Source organism: Bombus flavifrons, unplaced genomic scaffold (assembly GCF_040668555.2).
Source record: "Bombus flavifrons isolate JBK064 unplaced genomic scaffold, iyBomFlav1_principal scaffold0025, whole genome shotgun sequence".
Taxonomy (NCBI): Eukaryota; Metazoa; Arthropoda; class Insecta; order Hymenoptera; family Apidae; genus Bombus; species Bombus flavifrons.
This window is the reverse complement of record NW_027184770.1, coordinates 450,019-465,920: the sequence shown is the minus strand read 5'-3', so window position 1 is coordinate 465,920 and position 15,902 is coordinate 450,019. Positions and strand designations below refer to the sequence as shown.

The 15,902-nt window shown below is 49.0% G+C and overlaps 3 protein-coding genes across 3 annotated transcripts; all 3 read left to right on the top strand.

Annotated features, from left to right (window-relative positions):
* Positions 1 to 208: 208 nt before the first annotated feature.
* Positions 209 to 2,104, top strand: LOC138189352 (uncharacterized). The gene has a single exon (XM_069131414.1). The coding sequence runs from the start codon at positions 209 to 211 to the stop codon at positions 2,102 to 2,104; it is 1,896 nt and encodes a 631-aa protein (XP_068987515.1).
* A 1,152-nt stretch (positions 2,105 to 3,256) lies between these two features.
* LOC138189351 (uncharacterized) lies at positions 3,257 to 8,767 on the top strand. The gene is made up of 2 exons (XM_069131413.1): positions 3,257 to 4,121; positions 4,911 to 8,767. The coding sequence occupies exons 1-2, from the start codon at positions 3,257 to 3,259 to the stop codon at positions 8,765 to 8,767; spliced, it is 4,722 nt and encodes a 1,573-aa protein (XP_068987514.1).
* A 1,152-nt stretch (positions 8,768 to 9,919) lies between these two features.
* Positions 9,920 to 15,430, top strand: LOC138189349 (uncharacterized). The gene is made up of 2 exons (XM_069131412.1): positions 9,920 to 10,703; positions 11,574 to 15,430. Exons 1-2 carry the CDS (start codon positions 9,920 to 9,922, stop codon positions 15,428 to 15,430), a joined length of 4,641 nt encoding a protein of 1,546 aa, XP_068987513.1.
* Positions 15,431 to 15,902: the final 472 nt, after the last annotated feature.

Here is a 15,902-nt window from a genome sequence, read left to right as displayed (position 1 = left end):
CATAATCAAGGCAGCTAATCATATAGAGCTGCACGGTTTCTGCGACGCCAGTGAAAGGGCATACGGAGCATGTGTCTATCTACGCAGCACCAATCCGGAGGGACACACACAAACTCAGATACTCACGGCTCGATCTAAGGTCGCGCCACTAAAATCGTTGACAATCCCACGACTCGAGTTAAGCGGAGCATTACTCCTCGCCTCACTTATGTCCCTGATAAAGAAGTCCCTCAATATAAAGATTTCTCGCACTGTGTATTGGACGGATTCTACTATAGTGCTTCAGTGGATCAAGTCCTCGCCACACATGTTGAAAACCTTCGTGGCGAACCGCGTAGCCGAGATCCAGACGAAAACAAACATCGACGATTGGCGTCATGTGCCCACCAACGATAATCCAGCAGATCTCATCTCCCGCGGGCAGACTCCCAAGGAATTTCTGCGCCCGACCATCTGGAAAAACGGACCCGAATGGCTCAAACAACAAGAGGAAAACTGGCCGATCTGGATACCCACGACGCTGGGAGAACTCCCAGAACAAAAGAAGACGATATGTCTAACAACTAGTACCATCGACAACACACTCCTCCATGGATATTCATCCTGGACAAGACTAATAAGAGTCGTCTCTTGGTGTCTTCGATGGAAATATAAGCAGAACCGATCCTCCCATCTAACAACGGACGAATTAACCACCGCACATAATAAATTGATCAAGATAATCCAATCCCGACACTTCGCAGCGGAGATTCGGATACTGCAGAAAGATCGAAGCAAGGATGTTGGAGGAAAACTACAGCCACTAAATCCATTCCTCGACGAAGAGGGGATACTACGCGTCGGAGGACGACTGACCAACTCTGCTATCCCATTCAGGCAAAAGCATCCAATTATTTTGCCGAAATCGACAATTACCGAGATCATTATAAACGAAGAACATCGAAACAACCACCACACAGGGACACAAGCTACATTATACGCCGTGAGACTACGCTATTGGCCGATCGACGGCCGTAGCCAAGTGTGGCGCACTATCAAAAGGTGCGTCCGTTGCTGCAGAGCTAATCCTCCACCAGTAGAGTACTTGATGGGGGATTTACCAGAGGCGCGTATTACCGAATCGCGCCCGTTTACGAACGTCGGAATCGACTACTGCGGTCCGCTCTATATCAAAGAGAGAAGGAATCGTAACCGCAGTAAAGTCAAGGTATACGTTGCCATATTCGTATGTCTAGCAACAAAAGCCGTCCACATCGAGTTAGTCAGCGATCTAACTACCGACGCATTCCTAGCCGTTCTACGCCGATTCATCTCCCGAAGAGGATACTGCGCAACCATCCTCACCGACAATGGCACCAATTTCGTCGGAGCTAATCGGGAATTACAAGAACTCCGAACCCTATTACAGTCCGACGACCACAAGGAAAAGGTGCAGAATTTTCTCGCCGACCGACAGATACAATGGCGTTTCAACCCCCCAAACTCACCACATTTTGGCGGTTTATGGGAAGCCGCCGTAAAATCGTTCAAACGTCACCTCATCCGCGTCGTCGGCACGGAGCTCTTGACCTTTGAACACCTTAACACCCTTGTGATTGAGATTGAAGCAATTCTCAATTCACGTCCACTGACTCCCATCTCGTCCGATCCGAAAGATCCCCCTGTCCTCACTCCCGGTCACTTTCTAATCGGCGATACATTAACGAGTTTACGGGAGCGTGATTTCAGGACAGTTCCATCAGGCCGGCTATCTAGTTGGCAGCGCATCCACCAGATCAAGCAGTACTTCTGGAGCAGGTGGAATCGAGAGTACCTCAACGAGCTGACCCGCCGCAACAAATGGGACAAGGGAAAACACGACATCCGTGAAGGCACCGTCGTAATCCTCAGGGAGGATAACGTCCCATCCATGCAGTGGCCTTTGGGCCGCGTAATCAAAGTCCATCCAGGAGCCGACGGAATCATACGGACCGCTACCGTGCAGACGGCAACGAGTATCCTGGACCGTGGTGTCAAAAGATTGGTCCCCTTACCCATTCAACCAGAAACAGATGAATCCGAGCATCAACCCGGAGCGAAGGAAATGGACAAACGACGCACCTGACTCCACAGGCAGAATTTGATCGGTGCCCTCTCAACGGGGGGAGGATGTTACGTCGCCTAAAACATCTGCGCTGCATCTCTCGCGACCGGCCAGCCGACGGCCTGCGTAACGTCATTTCGACCCTCAATAAACCTGAGGACCGACCATAACTTTCTCTTGCATTCTGTACACATGTATCTGCATTCCATCCGTCGTCCTGAAAGTTTTCTTAAGGCTAGAAATATTTGCGACGCACATCTGGTTTTTTAGAGAGGTCCTTGGGTTTATTAGGCGCAATCAAAAATGCGGAGAAAGCGGGTACGCGCCCATTAGGAAAAACCAAACATCTGTCTAACAGAACAGGCTAAGTTTTCCCATGTGCAAGGTCATTTATGAACCACGTTGGTAGGAGGACTCCGACTCACTCCTTCAGGTTTCAGCATGGGTCACAGCCAATCGACATCGCGGATCGTTGCCCTCACTTTTCCTGACGAACAACGTGAATAACGAATCCGCGTTCTTCATGCAAAGGGCACACCCACACCGAGCTTTCTTCCGTGCTAGCCTAAGGGCGACAATTAGTAGAAAGAAAAACAACGTCGACGTGTAGCATCTAACTCTCCCGTCCACTAACATACGAAATTCGACTGTACGAACTTTGCTCTATTATTCGTGTCTATCTCATATTCGTGCGACAAGTTGTTACTGACGATTTGTATCTACTCAACAGTGTAGTTTAAGTGTTGGAAATATATATTTTATAATTCTGTGAATCACAGTGTTATATAAACTTAATCACCCCTATTATCTTAACGGAAATCAGGGGATCGATCAACTCGTGGTGTCGATTAATATAATCGTAACGGGAATTTACGACTCCCGTTGACGTCTCTCCTCGCGATTGCGTCTCCCCGCGATTGGCCGAATTTACATGGTCCTTCGAGCCGGATTTTGCGCCATTAAAAAGTGCATTGACCCGTGACTATACAGTGTCGCGTGAAATCCACATTCCAACGACTTAAGCAACTAACCAAAGGAGCTGCCCTCGGAAAGGAACTCCTTCATCGCTCAGCACATACGCGAGCCCACACCGCACTGTAACGAGTAGCTACCGATTCCTAGATCAACGTCCATTTGATTAAGGTAAGCCCATTCCGATTATTAAATTCAAATATGGCTCAAGCTGAATCGATCAGCACGTTGCGGCGTAGACGAAGTGCCTTAGTCAGCCGATTTGCAACCACGAAGCGTCAACTCGAGGAATATGAAGAGTCTGAACGGGTAGACAAAAACTATCTAACAGCTTGCCGTAATTCGTTCGACGAAAATTGGCGAAAAATCTGCGCGGTGCAAGAGGAATTAGAAGTGTTAGATGAGGGGGAAATAGCTCGTGCAGATTCTTTATTGCGAGAGCATCATAGGATTGACGTACAGATCATGGACCTCTTCGACCGACTACCATCAGTAACCCCTTCGCCAACAAAGACCCGCGATCCATGCGTGAAACCGGAGACGAGACCAATCACTTTGCCAGAGGTCCGTTTACCTCAATTCGACGGTGCCCTCGAGAACTGGACCTATTTCTACGACACGTTCTTATCCACAGTGGATCGCAATGAGAACTTAACTAACGTCCAAAGGTTTCAACATCTACGCTCCTCTGTAACTGGACGGGCCGCACGGAGCATACAATCCTTAGAACTCACAGAGGCCAACTATCCCATCACGCTCAACACACTGAAGGAGAAATTTAATTGTGCCCTCCGGATCTGTATGCGTCATTGGGAATTACTGCGCAGTTATCCCGAAATAAAAAGGGAAACTCCAGAAGCCATTGAAGATTTGCTGGAAACCGTCAGCGTAAATTTGAAAGCGCTCGAAAAATTAGGGCAGCCTGTAACATCAGATATAGTGATTATCGAGTTGCTTGCATCGAAATTACCTTCGTCCAGCATGCGTAAATGGCAGCGCACGTTGCCAAACCAAGACGTGCCTTCCTATCAACATCTGATGGAATTTCTGAAAACACGGGCAAACGGTAATCAACTCCTTTCTAAATCAAAGGAAACGAAAGGATCAACCCACAAAAAACATCGTCATCGACAAAACGTACCGCGCGGCCGAACCTTTGCCACAACCAGCAAGACATTAGTGCGCCCGACCTGCAGCGGACCCCACGTACTCAGACATTGTAAGGTCTTCAAAGCCAAATCGGCGGTAGAACGCTTTCAAATCGTAAAAGGGGCAGCGTTATGTATAAACTGCCTAGGCAGCGGACATTCGCTGACACAGTGCACAGCGGGTTCGTGTCATATCTGCGGGCAACGACACAACACCTACCTACACCGAGAGCAAACGCAGATAATTCCACGTTCGTCGAGTAGTCAGTCATCTAGCAATCGGTCGTCCAGCAGTCGGTCGTCTAGCGGTCGGTCATCGAGCGGTCGGTCCTCGAGCGGTCGGTCATCGAGCGGTCGGTCGTCGAGCGGTCGGTCGTCGCGCAGTCGTTCATCGAGCGGTCGGTCGCCGGGCAGTCGTTCATCGCATAAACGATCTAAGAGACAATCCCCCCCGGGATCATCGAAGTCACGTTCGTATCATAAGTCCAGACGGACAACCGAATCATCCCGGAAGCATACATATTCGGCTCCTAAAGACTCGAAAGTTCCTGAGTCAAGCTCCCCACGGACCAAGGGCACCGCCATACACACCTTATCCAAGTCCCAACCCGAGCTAAACTGACTAGCTCAACAAACTACAAAAGGGTGGACCGAATGGGAAAATACATCTCCAAACGGCATACTACATCACGATCTACTGGTCACAGCACAGATCGATGTGCTAGACAAAAGGGCCTCACCAATCCGAGCCAGAGCATTGCTAGATACCGGATCTAGTATGAATTTCATGAGTGAGAAATTCGCAAAATCCCTCGGTATGAAACGAAGGAGATGTTCAGTCCCAATCGGCACCCTCGATGATTTGACGACAATTGCCAAGAGCCAGATCACGGCCACCATTGTTTCTATGGATGGCAAATATAAACGCATAGTAACGTTCTTAGTAATCCCAATAATATCGGCAGTCGTTCCAGATCAACCAATCGATAGGTCCGTCATCCAGCTACCCAAAAATATAAAATTAGCCGACCCAGCATTTCATCGACCAGGCCCGATCGACATATTATTGAGTTCGGGACCAACCTTAGCATCCTTTTGTGTCGGACAGATCAAACTATCCCAATCCACCGATACGGAGCTGTGTTTGCAAAAGACTCGATTCGGTTGGGTTATCGGGGGGAGCCCGCCAGCTCGCGCGGGGATCCATTCCTTTCACGTCACCACCACCGACCTACAAGCGGATCTCGCACGTTTTTGGGAAATCGATGAGGGACCACCTACCACGCATTTCTCAGAGGCGGAATTACAATGTGAGGAGCATTTCCGCAACCATGTCCAACGCAACAAGGAAGGGCGATACGTCGTCGCCCTGCCATTCAACGAGAAGCTTCCCACGCTGGGGACGTCAAGGTCCGTTGCCATGAGTAGACTCGCCTCGCTCCATCGCCGATTCCAACGCGACAAGCAATTCGAAGCCGCGTATAGTGCGGTGATCCAAGAGTATCTAGACTTGGGTCATATGACGAAGATCACGCCTGACCTTCCCACAACCAACGGTTATTATTTGCCTCATCACGGCGTGATAAAGGAATCGAGTGATACTACGAAACTCCGAGTTGTTTTCGACGGATCAGCAATCAGCACTACCAGAGTATCCCTCAACGACATGCTACATACAGGACCTAAATTACAGGAAGATCTAATTGAAATTCTATTGAGATTCCGGTCGCATCAATATGTTCTAACGGGTGACATTGAGAAGATGTATCGACAAATCCTCGTACGTCCAGAAGATCGTAAATATCAACTCATTCTATGGCGTAATTCCAACGGGGAGGTCGATACATATCAACTTAACACCGTGACGTTCGGACTATCAGCTGCCCCATACTTGGCCCTCCGATGCCTCAAACAATTAGCAGAAGACGAAGGACATCGATTCCCGCGAGCAGCAGCGGTTGTGCAGCGCGATTTTTATGTCGACGATGCCCTCACTGGAGCCGACACAAAAGAAGAATTACTATCGGTAAGACACGAACTCACAGACCTTCTCAGATCGGCCGGCTTACATATCCGGGAATGGGCATCCAATGACAAGGACATATTGCGAGGACTAACAGAAAGAGATACCAATAGAAGGCTACAATTGGGCGAGTCACAGACGTTGAAGACCTTAGGCATTTATTGGGATTCTCAGGAAGACGCAATCCTTTACTCAGTTGAACCCACAGCGACCATCACTCGAGTCACTAAACGATCAATGAGTTCGGTGATAGCCCGAATCTATGATCCACTTGGTTTGCTCGCGCCAGTGATTGTCAAAGCAAAAATATTGCTTCAACGCGTCTGGGCATTAAAAATTGATTGGGACGAATCCCTACCAGCAGAGTTGCATACTGAATGGGATCGATATCATATCCAACTACCCTTGCTTAATGATATTCGGTTCCCTCGTAAAACCATAATCAAGGCAGCTAATCATATAGAGCTGCACGGTTTCTGCGACGCCAGTGAAAGGGCATACGGAGCATGTGTCTATCTACGCAGCACCAATCCGGAGGGACACACACAAACTCAGATACTCACGGCTCGATCTAAGGTCGCGCCACTAAAATCGTTGACAATCCCACGACTCGAGTTAAGCGGAGCATTACTCCTCGCCTCACTTATGTCCCTGATAAAGAAGTCCCTCAATATAAAGATTTCTCGCACTGTGTATTGGACGGATTCTACTATAGTGCTTCAGTGGATCAAGTCCTCGCCACACATGTTGAAAACCTTCGTGGCGAACCGCGTAGCCGAGATCCAGACGAAAACAAACATCGACGATTGGCGTCATGTGCCCACCAACGATAATCCAGCAGATCTCATCTCCCGCGGGCAGACTCCCAAGGAATTTCTGCGCCCGACCATCTGGAAAAACGGACCCGAATGGCTCAAACAACAAGAGGAAAACTGGCCGATCTGGATACCCACGACGCTGGGAGAACTCCCAGAACAAAAGAAGACGATATGTCTAACAACTAGTACCATCGACAACACACTCCTCCATGGATATTCATCCTGGACAAGACTAATAAGAGTCGTCTCTTGGTGTCTTCGATGGAAATATAAGCAGAACCGATCCTCCCATCTAACAACGGACGAATTAACCACCGCACATAATAAATTGATCAAGATAATCCAATCCCGACACTTCGCAGCGGAGATTCGGATACTGCAGAAAGATCGAAGCAAGGATGTTGGAGGAAAACTACAGCCACTAAATCCATTCCTCGACGAAGAGGGGATACTACGCGTCGGAGGACGACTGACCAACTCTGCTATCCCATTCAGGCAAAAGCATCCAATTATTTTGCCGAAATCGACAATTACCGAGATCATTATAAACGAAGAACATCGAAACAACCACCACACAGGGACACAAGCTACATTATACGCCGTGAGACTACGCTATTGGCCGATCGACGGCCGTAGCCAAGTGTGGCGCACTATCAAAAGGTGCGTCCGTTGCTGCAGAGCTAATCCTCCACCAGTAGAGTACTTGATGGGGGATTTACCAGAGGCGCGTATTACCGAATCGCGCCCGTTTACGAACGTCGGAATCGACTACTGCGGTCCGCTCTATATCAAAGAGAGAAGGAATCGTAACCGCAGTAAAGTCAAGGTATACGTTGCCATATTCGTATGTCTAGCAACAAAAGCCGTCCACATCGAGTTAGTCAGCGATCTAACTACCGACGCATTCCTAGCCGTTCTACGCCGATTCATCTCCCGAAGAGGATACTGCGCAACCATCCTCACCGACAATGGCACCAATTTCGTCGGAGCTAATCGGGAATTACAAGAACTCCGAACCCTATTACAGTCCGACGACCACAAGGAAAAGGTGCAGAATTTTCTCGCCGACCGACAGATACAATGGCGTTTCAACCCCCCAAACTCACCACATTTTGGCGGTTTATGGGAAGCCGCCGTAAAATCGTTCAAACGTCACCTCATCCGCGTCGTCGGCACGGAGCTCTTGACCTTTGAACACCTTAACACCCTTGTGATTGAGATTGAAGCAATTCTCAATTCACGTCCACTGACTCCCATCTCGTCCGATCCGAAAGATCCCCCTGTCCTCACTCCCGGTCACTTTCTAATCGGCGATACATTAACGAGTTTACGGGAGCGTGATTTCAGGACAGTTCCATCAGGCCGGCTATCTAGTTGGCAGCGCATCCACCAGATCAAGCAGTACTTCTGGAGCAGGTGGAATCGAGAGTACCTCAACGAGCTGACCCGCCGCAACAAATGGGACAAGGGAAAACACGACATCCGTGAAGGCACCGTCGTAATCCTCAGGGAGGATAACGTCCCATCCATGCAGTGGCCTTTGGGCCGCGTAATCAAAGTCCATCCAGGAGCCGACGGAATCATACGGACCGCTACCGTGCAGACGGCAACGAGTATCCTGGACCGTGGTGTCAAAAGATTGGTCCCCTTACCCATTCAACCAGAAACAGATGAATCCGAGCATCAACCCGGAGCGAAGGAAATGGACAAACGACGCACCTGACTCCACAGGCAGAATTTGATCGGTGCCCTCTCAACGGGGGGAGGATGTTACGTCGCCTAAAACATCTGCGCTGCATCTCTCGCGACCGGCCAGCCGACGGCCTGCGTAACGTCATTTCGACCCTCAATAAACCTGAGGACCGACCATAACTTTCTCTTGCATTCTGTACACATGTATCTGCATTCCATCCGTCGTCCTGAAAGTTTTCTTAAGGCTAGAAATATTTGCGACGCACATCTGGTTTTTTAGAGAGGTCCTTGGGTTTATTAGGCGCAATCAAAAATGCGGAGAAAGCGGGTACGCGCCCATTAGGAAAAACCAAACATCTGTCTAACAGAACAGGCTGAGTTTTCCCATGTGCAAGGTCATTTATGAACCACGTTGGTAGGAGGACTCCGACTCACTCCTTCAGGTTTCAGCATGGGTCACAGCCAATCGACATCGCGGATCGTTGCCCTCACTTTTCCTGACGAACAACGTGAATAACGAATCCGCGTTCTTCATGCAAAGGGCACACCCACACCGAGCTTTCTTCCGTGCTAGCCTAAGGGCGACAATTAGTAGAAAGAAAAACAACGTCGACGTGTAGCATCTAACTCTCCCGTCCACTAACATACGAAATTCGACTGTACGAACTTTGCTCTATTATTCGTGTCTATCTCATATTCGTGCGACAAGTTGTTACTGACGATTTGTATCTACTCAACAGTGTAGTTTAAGTGTTGGAAATATATATTTTATAATTCTGTGAATCACAGTGTTATATAAACTTAATCACCCCTATTATCTTAACGGAAATCAGGGGATCGATCAACTCGTGGTGTCGATTAATATAATAGTAACGGGAATTTACGACTCCCGTTGACGTCTCTCCTCGCGATTGCGTCTCCCCGCGATTGGCCGAATTTACATGGTCCTTCGAGCCGGATTTTGCGCCATTAAAAAGTGCATTGACCCGTGACTATACAGTGTCGCGTGAAATCCACATTCCAACGACTTAAGCAACTAACCAAAGGAGCTGCCCTCGGAAAGGAACTCCTTCATCGCTCAGCACATACGCGAGCCCACACCGCACTGTAACGAGTAGCTACCGATTCCTAGATCAACGTCCATTTGATTAAGGTAAGCCCATTCCGATTATTAAATTCAAATATGGCTCAAGCTGAATCGATCAGCACGTTGCGGCGTAGACGAAGTGCCTTAGTCAGCCGATTTGCAACCACGAAGCGTCAACTCGAGGAATATGAAGAGTCTGAACGGGTAGACAAAAACTATCTAACAGCTTGCCGTAATTCGTTCGACGAAAATTGGCGAAAAATCTGCGCGGTGCAAGAGGAATTAGAAGTGTTAGATGAGGGGGAAATAGCTCGTGCAGATTCTTTATTGCGAGAGCATCATAGGATTGACGTACAGATCATGGACCTCTTCGACCGACTACCATCAGTAACCCCTTCGCCAACAAAGACCCGCGATCCATGCGTGAAACCGGAGACGAGACCAATCACTTTGCCAGAGGTCCGTTTACCTCAATTCGACGGTGCCCTCGAGAACTGGACCTATTTCTACGACACGTTCTTATCCACAGTGGATCGCAATGAGAACTTAACTAACGTCCAAAGGTTTCAACATCTACGCTCCTCTGTAACTGGACGGGCCGCACGGAGCATACAATCCTTAGAACTCACAGAGGCCAACTATCCCATCACGCTCAACACACTGAAGGAGAAATTTAATTGTGCCCTCCGGATCTGTATGCGTCATTGGGAATTACTGCGCAGTTATCCCGAAATAAAAAGGGAAACTCCAGAAGCCATTGAAGATTTGCTGGAAACCGTCAGCGTAAATTTGAAAGCGCTCGAAAAATTAGGGCAGCCTGTAACATCAGATATAGTGATTATCGAGTTGCTTGCATCGAAATTACCTTCGTCCAGCATGCGTAAATGGCAGCGCACGTTGCCAAACCAAGACGTGCCTTCCTACCAACATCTGATGGAATTTCTGAAAACACGGGCAAACGGTAATCAACTCCTTTCTAAATCAAAGGAAACGAAAGGATCAACCCACAAAAAACATCGTCATCGACAAAACGTACCGCGCGGCCGAACCTTTGCCACAACCAGCAAGACATTAGTGCGCCCGACCTGCAGCGGACCCCACGTACTCAGACATTGTAAGGTCTTCAAAGCCAAATCGGCGGTAGAACGCTTTCAAATCGTAAAAGGGGCAGCGTTATGTATAAACTGCCTAGGCAGCGGACATTCGCTGACACAGTGCACAGCGGGTTCGTGTCATATCTGCGGGCAACGACACAACACCTACCTACACCGAGAGCAAACGCAGATAATTCCACGTTCGTCGAGTAGTCAGTCATCTAGCAATCGGTCGTCCAGCAGTCGGTCGTCTAGCGGTCGGTCATCGAGCGGTCGGTCCTCGAGCGGTCGGTCATCGAGCGGTCGGTCGTCGAGCGGTCGGTCGTCGCGCAGTCGTTCATCGAGCGGTCGGTCGCCGGGCAGTCGTTCATCGCATAAACGATCTAAGAGACAATCCCCCCCGGGATCATCGAAGTCACGTTCGTATCATAAGTCCAGACGGACAACCGAATCATCCCGGAAGCATACATATTCGGCTCCTAAAGACTCGAAAGTTCCTGAGTCAAGCTCCCCACGGACCAAGGGCACCGCCATACACACCTTATCCAAGTCCCAACCCGAGCTAAACTGACTAGCTCAACAAACTACAAAAGGGTGGACCGAATGGGAAAATACATCTCCAAACGGCATACTACATCACGATCTACTGGTCACAGCACAGATCGATGTGCTAGACAAAAGGGCCTCACCAATCCGAGCCAGAGCATTGCTAGATACCGGATCTAGTATGAATTTCATGAGTGAGAAATTCGCAAAATCCCTCGGTATGAAACGAAGGAGATGTTCAGTCCCAATCGGCACCCTCGATGATTTGACGACAATTGCCAAGAGCCAGATCACGGCCACCATTGTTTCTATGGATGGCAAATATAAACGCATAGTAACGTTCTTAGTAATCCCAATAATATCGGCAGTCGTTCCAGATCAACCAATCGATAGGTCCGTCATCCAGCTACCCAAAAATATAAAATTAGCCGACCCAGCATTTCATCGACCAGGCCCGATCGACATATTATTGAGTTCGGGACCAACCTTAGCATCCTTTTGTGTCGGACAGATCAAACTATCCCAATCCACCGATACGGAGCTGTGTTTGCAAAAGACTCGATTCGGTTGGGTTATCGGGGGGAGCCCGCCAGCTCGCGCGGGGATCCATTCCTTTCACGTCACCACCACCGACCTACAAGCGGATCTCGCACGTTTTTGGGAAATCGATGAGGGACCACCTACCACGCATTTCTCAGAGGCGGAATTACAATGTGAGGAGCATTTCCGCAACCATGTCCAACGCAACAAGGAAGGGCGATACGTCGTCGCCCTGCCATTCAACGAGAAGCTTCCCACGCTGGGGACGTCAAGGTCCGTTGCCATGAGTAGACTCGCCTCGCTCCATCGCCGATTCCAACGCGACAAGCAATTCGAAGCCGCGTATAGTGCGGTGATCCAAGAGTATCTAGACTTGGGTCATATGACGAAGATCACGCCTGACCTTCCCACAACCAACGGTTATTATTTGCCTCATCACGGCGTGATAAAGGAATCGAGTGATACTACGAAACTCCGAGTTGTTTTCGACGGATCAGCAATCAGCACTACCAGAGTATCCCTCAACGACATGCTACATACAGGACCTAAATTACAGGAAGATCTAATTGAAATTCTATTGAGATTCCGGTCGCATCAATATGTTCTAACGGGTGACATTGAGAAGATGTATCGACAAATCCTCGTACGTCCAGAAGATCGTAAATATCAACTCATTCTATGGCGTAATTCCAACGGGGAGGTCGATACATATCAACTTAACACCGTGACGTTCGGACTATCAGCTGCCCCATACTTGGCCCTCCGATGCCTCAAACAATTAGCAGAAGACGAAGGACATCGATTCCCGCGAGCAGCAGCGGTTGTGCAGCGCGATTTTTATGTCGACGATGCCCTCACTGGAGCCGACACAAAAGAAGAATTACTATCGGTAAGACACGAACTCACAGACCTTCTCAGATCGGCCGGCTTACATATCCGGGAATGGGCATCCAATGACAAGGACATATTGCGAGGACTAACAGAAAGAGATACCAATAGAAGGCTACAATTGGGCGAGTCACAGACGTTGAAGACCTTAGGCATTTATTGGGATTCTCAGGAAGACGCAATCCTTTACTCAGTTGAACCCACAGCGACCATCACTCGAGTCACTAAACGATCAATGAGTTCGGTGATAGCCCGAATCTATGATCCACTTGGTTTGCTCGCGCCAGTGATTGTCAAAGCAAAAATATTGCTTCAACGCGTCTGGGCATTAAAAATTGATTGGGACGAATCCCTACCAGCAGAGTTGCATACTGAATGGGATCGATATCATATCCAACTACCCTTGCTTAATGATATTCGGTTCCCTCGTAAAACCATAATCAAGGCAGCTAATCATATAGAGCTGCACGGTTTCTGCGACGCCAGTGAAAGGGCATACGGAGCATGTGTCTATCTACGCAGCACCAATCCGGAGGGACACACACAAACTCAGATACTCACGGCTCGATCTAAGGTCGCGCCACTAAAATCGTTGACAATCCCACGACTCGAGTTAAGCGGAGCATTACTCCTCGCCTCACTTATGTCCCTGATAAAGAAGTCCCTCAATATAAAGATTTCTCGCACTGTGTATTGGACGGATTCTACTATAGTGCTTCAGTGGATCAAGTCCTCGCCACACATGTTGAAAACCTTCGTGGCGAACCGCGTAGCCGAGATCCAGACGAAAACAAACATCGACGATTGGCGTCATGTGCCCACCAACGATAATCCAGCAGATCTCATCTCCCGCGGGCAGACTCCCAAGGAATTTCTGCGCCCGACCATCTGGAAAAACGGACCCGAATGGCTCAAACAACAAGAGGAAAACTGGCCGATCTGGATACCCACGACGCTGGGAGAACTCCCAGAACAAAAGAAGACGATATGTCTAACAACTAGTACCATCGACAACACACTCCTCCATGGATATTCATCCTGGACAAGACTAATAAGAGTCGTCTCTTGGTGTCTTCGATGGAAATATAAGCAGAACCGATCCTCCCATCTAACAACGGACGAATTAACCACCGCACATAATAAATTGATCAAGATAATCCAATCCCGACACTTCGCAGCGGAGATTCGGATACTGCAGAAAGATCGAAGCAAGGATGTTGGAGGAAAACTACAGCCACTAAATCCATTCCTCGACGAAGAGGGGATACTACGCGTCGGAGGACGACTGACCAACTCTGCTATCCCATTCAGGCAAAAGCATCCAATTATTTTGCCGAAATCGACAATTACCGAGATCATTATAAACGAAGAACATCGAAACAACCACCACACAGGGACACAAGCTACATTATACGCCGTGAGACTACGCTATTGGCCGATCGACGGCCGTAGCCAAGTGTGGCGCACTATCAAAAGGTGCGTCCGTTGCTGCAGAGCTAATCCTCCACCAGTAGAGTACTTGATGGGGGATTTACCAGAGGCGCGTATTACCGAATCGCGCCCGTTTACGAACGTCGGAATCGACTACTGCGGTCCGCTCTATATCAAAGAGAGAAGGAATCGTAACCGCAGTAAAGTCAAGGTATACGTTGCCATATTCGTATGTCTAGCAACAAAAGCCGTCCACATCGAGTTAGTCAGCGATCTAACTACCGACGCATTCCTAGCCGTTCTACGCCGATTCATCTCCCGAAGAGGATACTGCGCAACCATCCTCACCGACAATGGCACCAATTTCGTCGGAGCTAATCGGGAATTACAAGAACTCCGAACCCTATTACAGTCCGACGACCACAAGGAAAAGGTGCAGAATTTTCTCGCCGACCGACAGATACAATGGCGTTTCAACCCCCCAAACTCACCACATTTTGGCGGTTTATGGGAAGCCGCCGTAAAATCGTTCAAACGTCACCTCATCCGCGTCGTCGGCACGGAGCTCTTGACCTTTGAACACCTTAACACCCTTGTGATTGAGATTGAAGCAATTCTCAATTCACGTCCACTGACTCCCATCTCGTCCGATCCGAAAGATCCCCCTGTCCTCACTCCCGGTCACTTTCTAATCGGCGATACATTAACGAGTTTACGGGAGCGTGATTTCAGGACAGTTCCATCAGGCCGGCTATCTAGTTGGCAGCGCATCCACCAGATCAAGCAGTACTTCTGGAGCAGGTGGAATCGAGAGTACCTCAACGAGCTGACCCGCCGCAACAAATGGGACAAGGGAAAACACGACATCCGTGAAGGCACCGTCGTAATCCTCAGGGAGGATAACGTCCCATCCATGCAGTGGCCTTTGGGCCGCGTAATCAAAGTCCATCCAGGAGCCGACGGAATCATACGGACCGCTACCGTGCAGACGGCAACGAGTATCCTGGACCGTGGTGTCAAAAGATTGGTCCCCTTACCCATTCAACCAGAAACAGATGAATCCGAGCATCAACCCGGAGCGAAGGAAATGGACAAACGACGCACCTGACTCCACAGGCAGAATTTGATCGGTGCCCTCTCAACGGGGGGAGGATGTTACGTCGCCTAAAACATCTGCGCTGCATCTCTCGCGACCGGCCAGCCGACGGCCTGCGTAACGTCATTTCGACCCTCAATAAACCTGAGGACCGACCATAACTTTCTCTTGCATTCTGTACACATGTATCTGCATTCCATCCGTCGTCCTGAAAGTTTTCTTAAGGCTAGAAATATTTGCGACGCACATCTGGTTTTTTAGAGAGGTCCTTGGGTTTATTAGGCGCAATCAAAAATGCGGAGAAAGCGGGTACGCGCCCATTAGGAAAAACCAAACATCTGTCTAACAGAACAGGCTGAGTTTTCCCATGTGCAAGGTCATTTATGAACCACGTTGGTAGGAGGACTCCGACTCACTCCTTCAGGTTTCAGCATGGGTCACAGCCAATCGACATCGCGGATCGTTGCCCTCACTTTTCCTGACG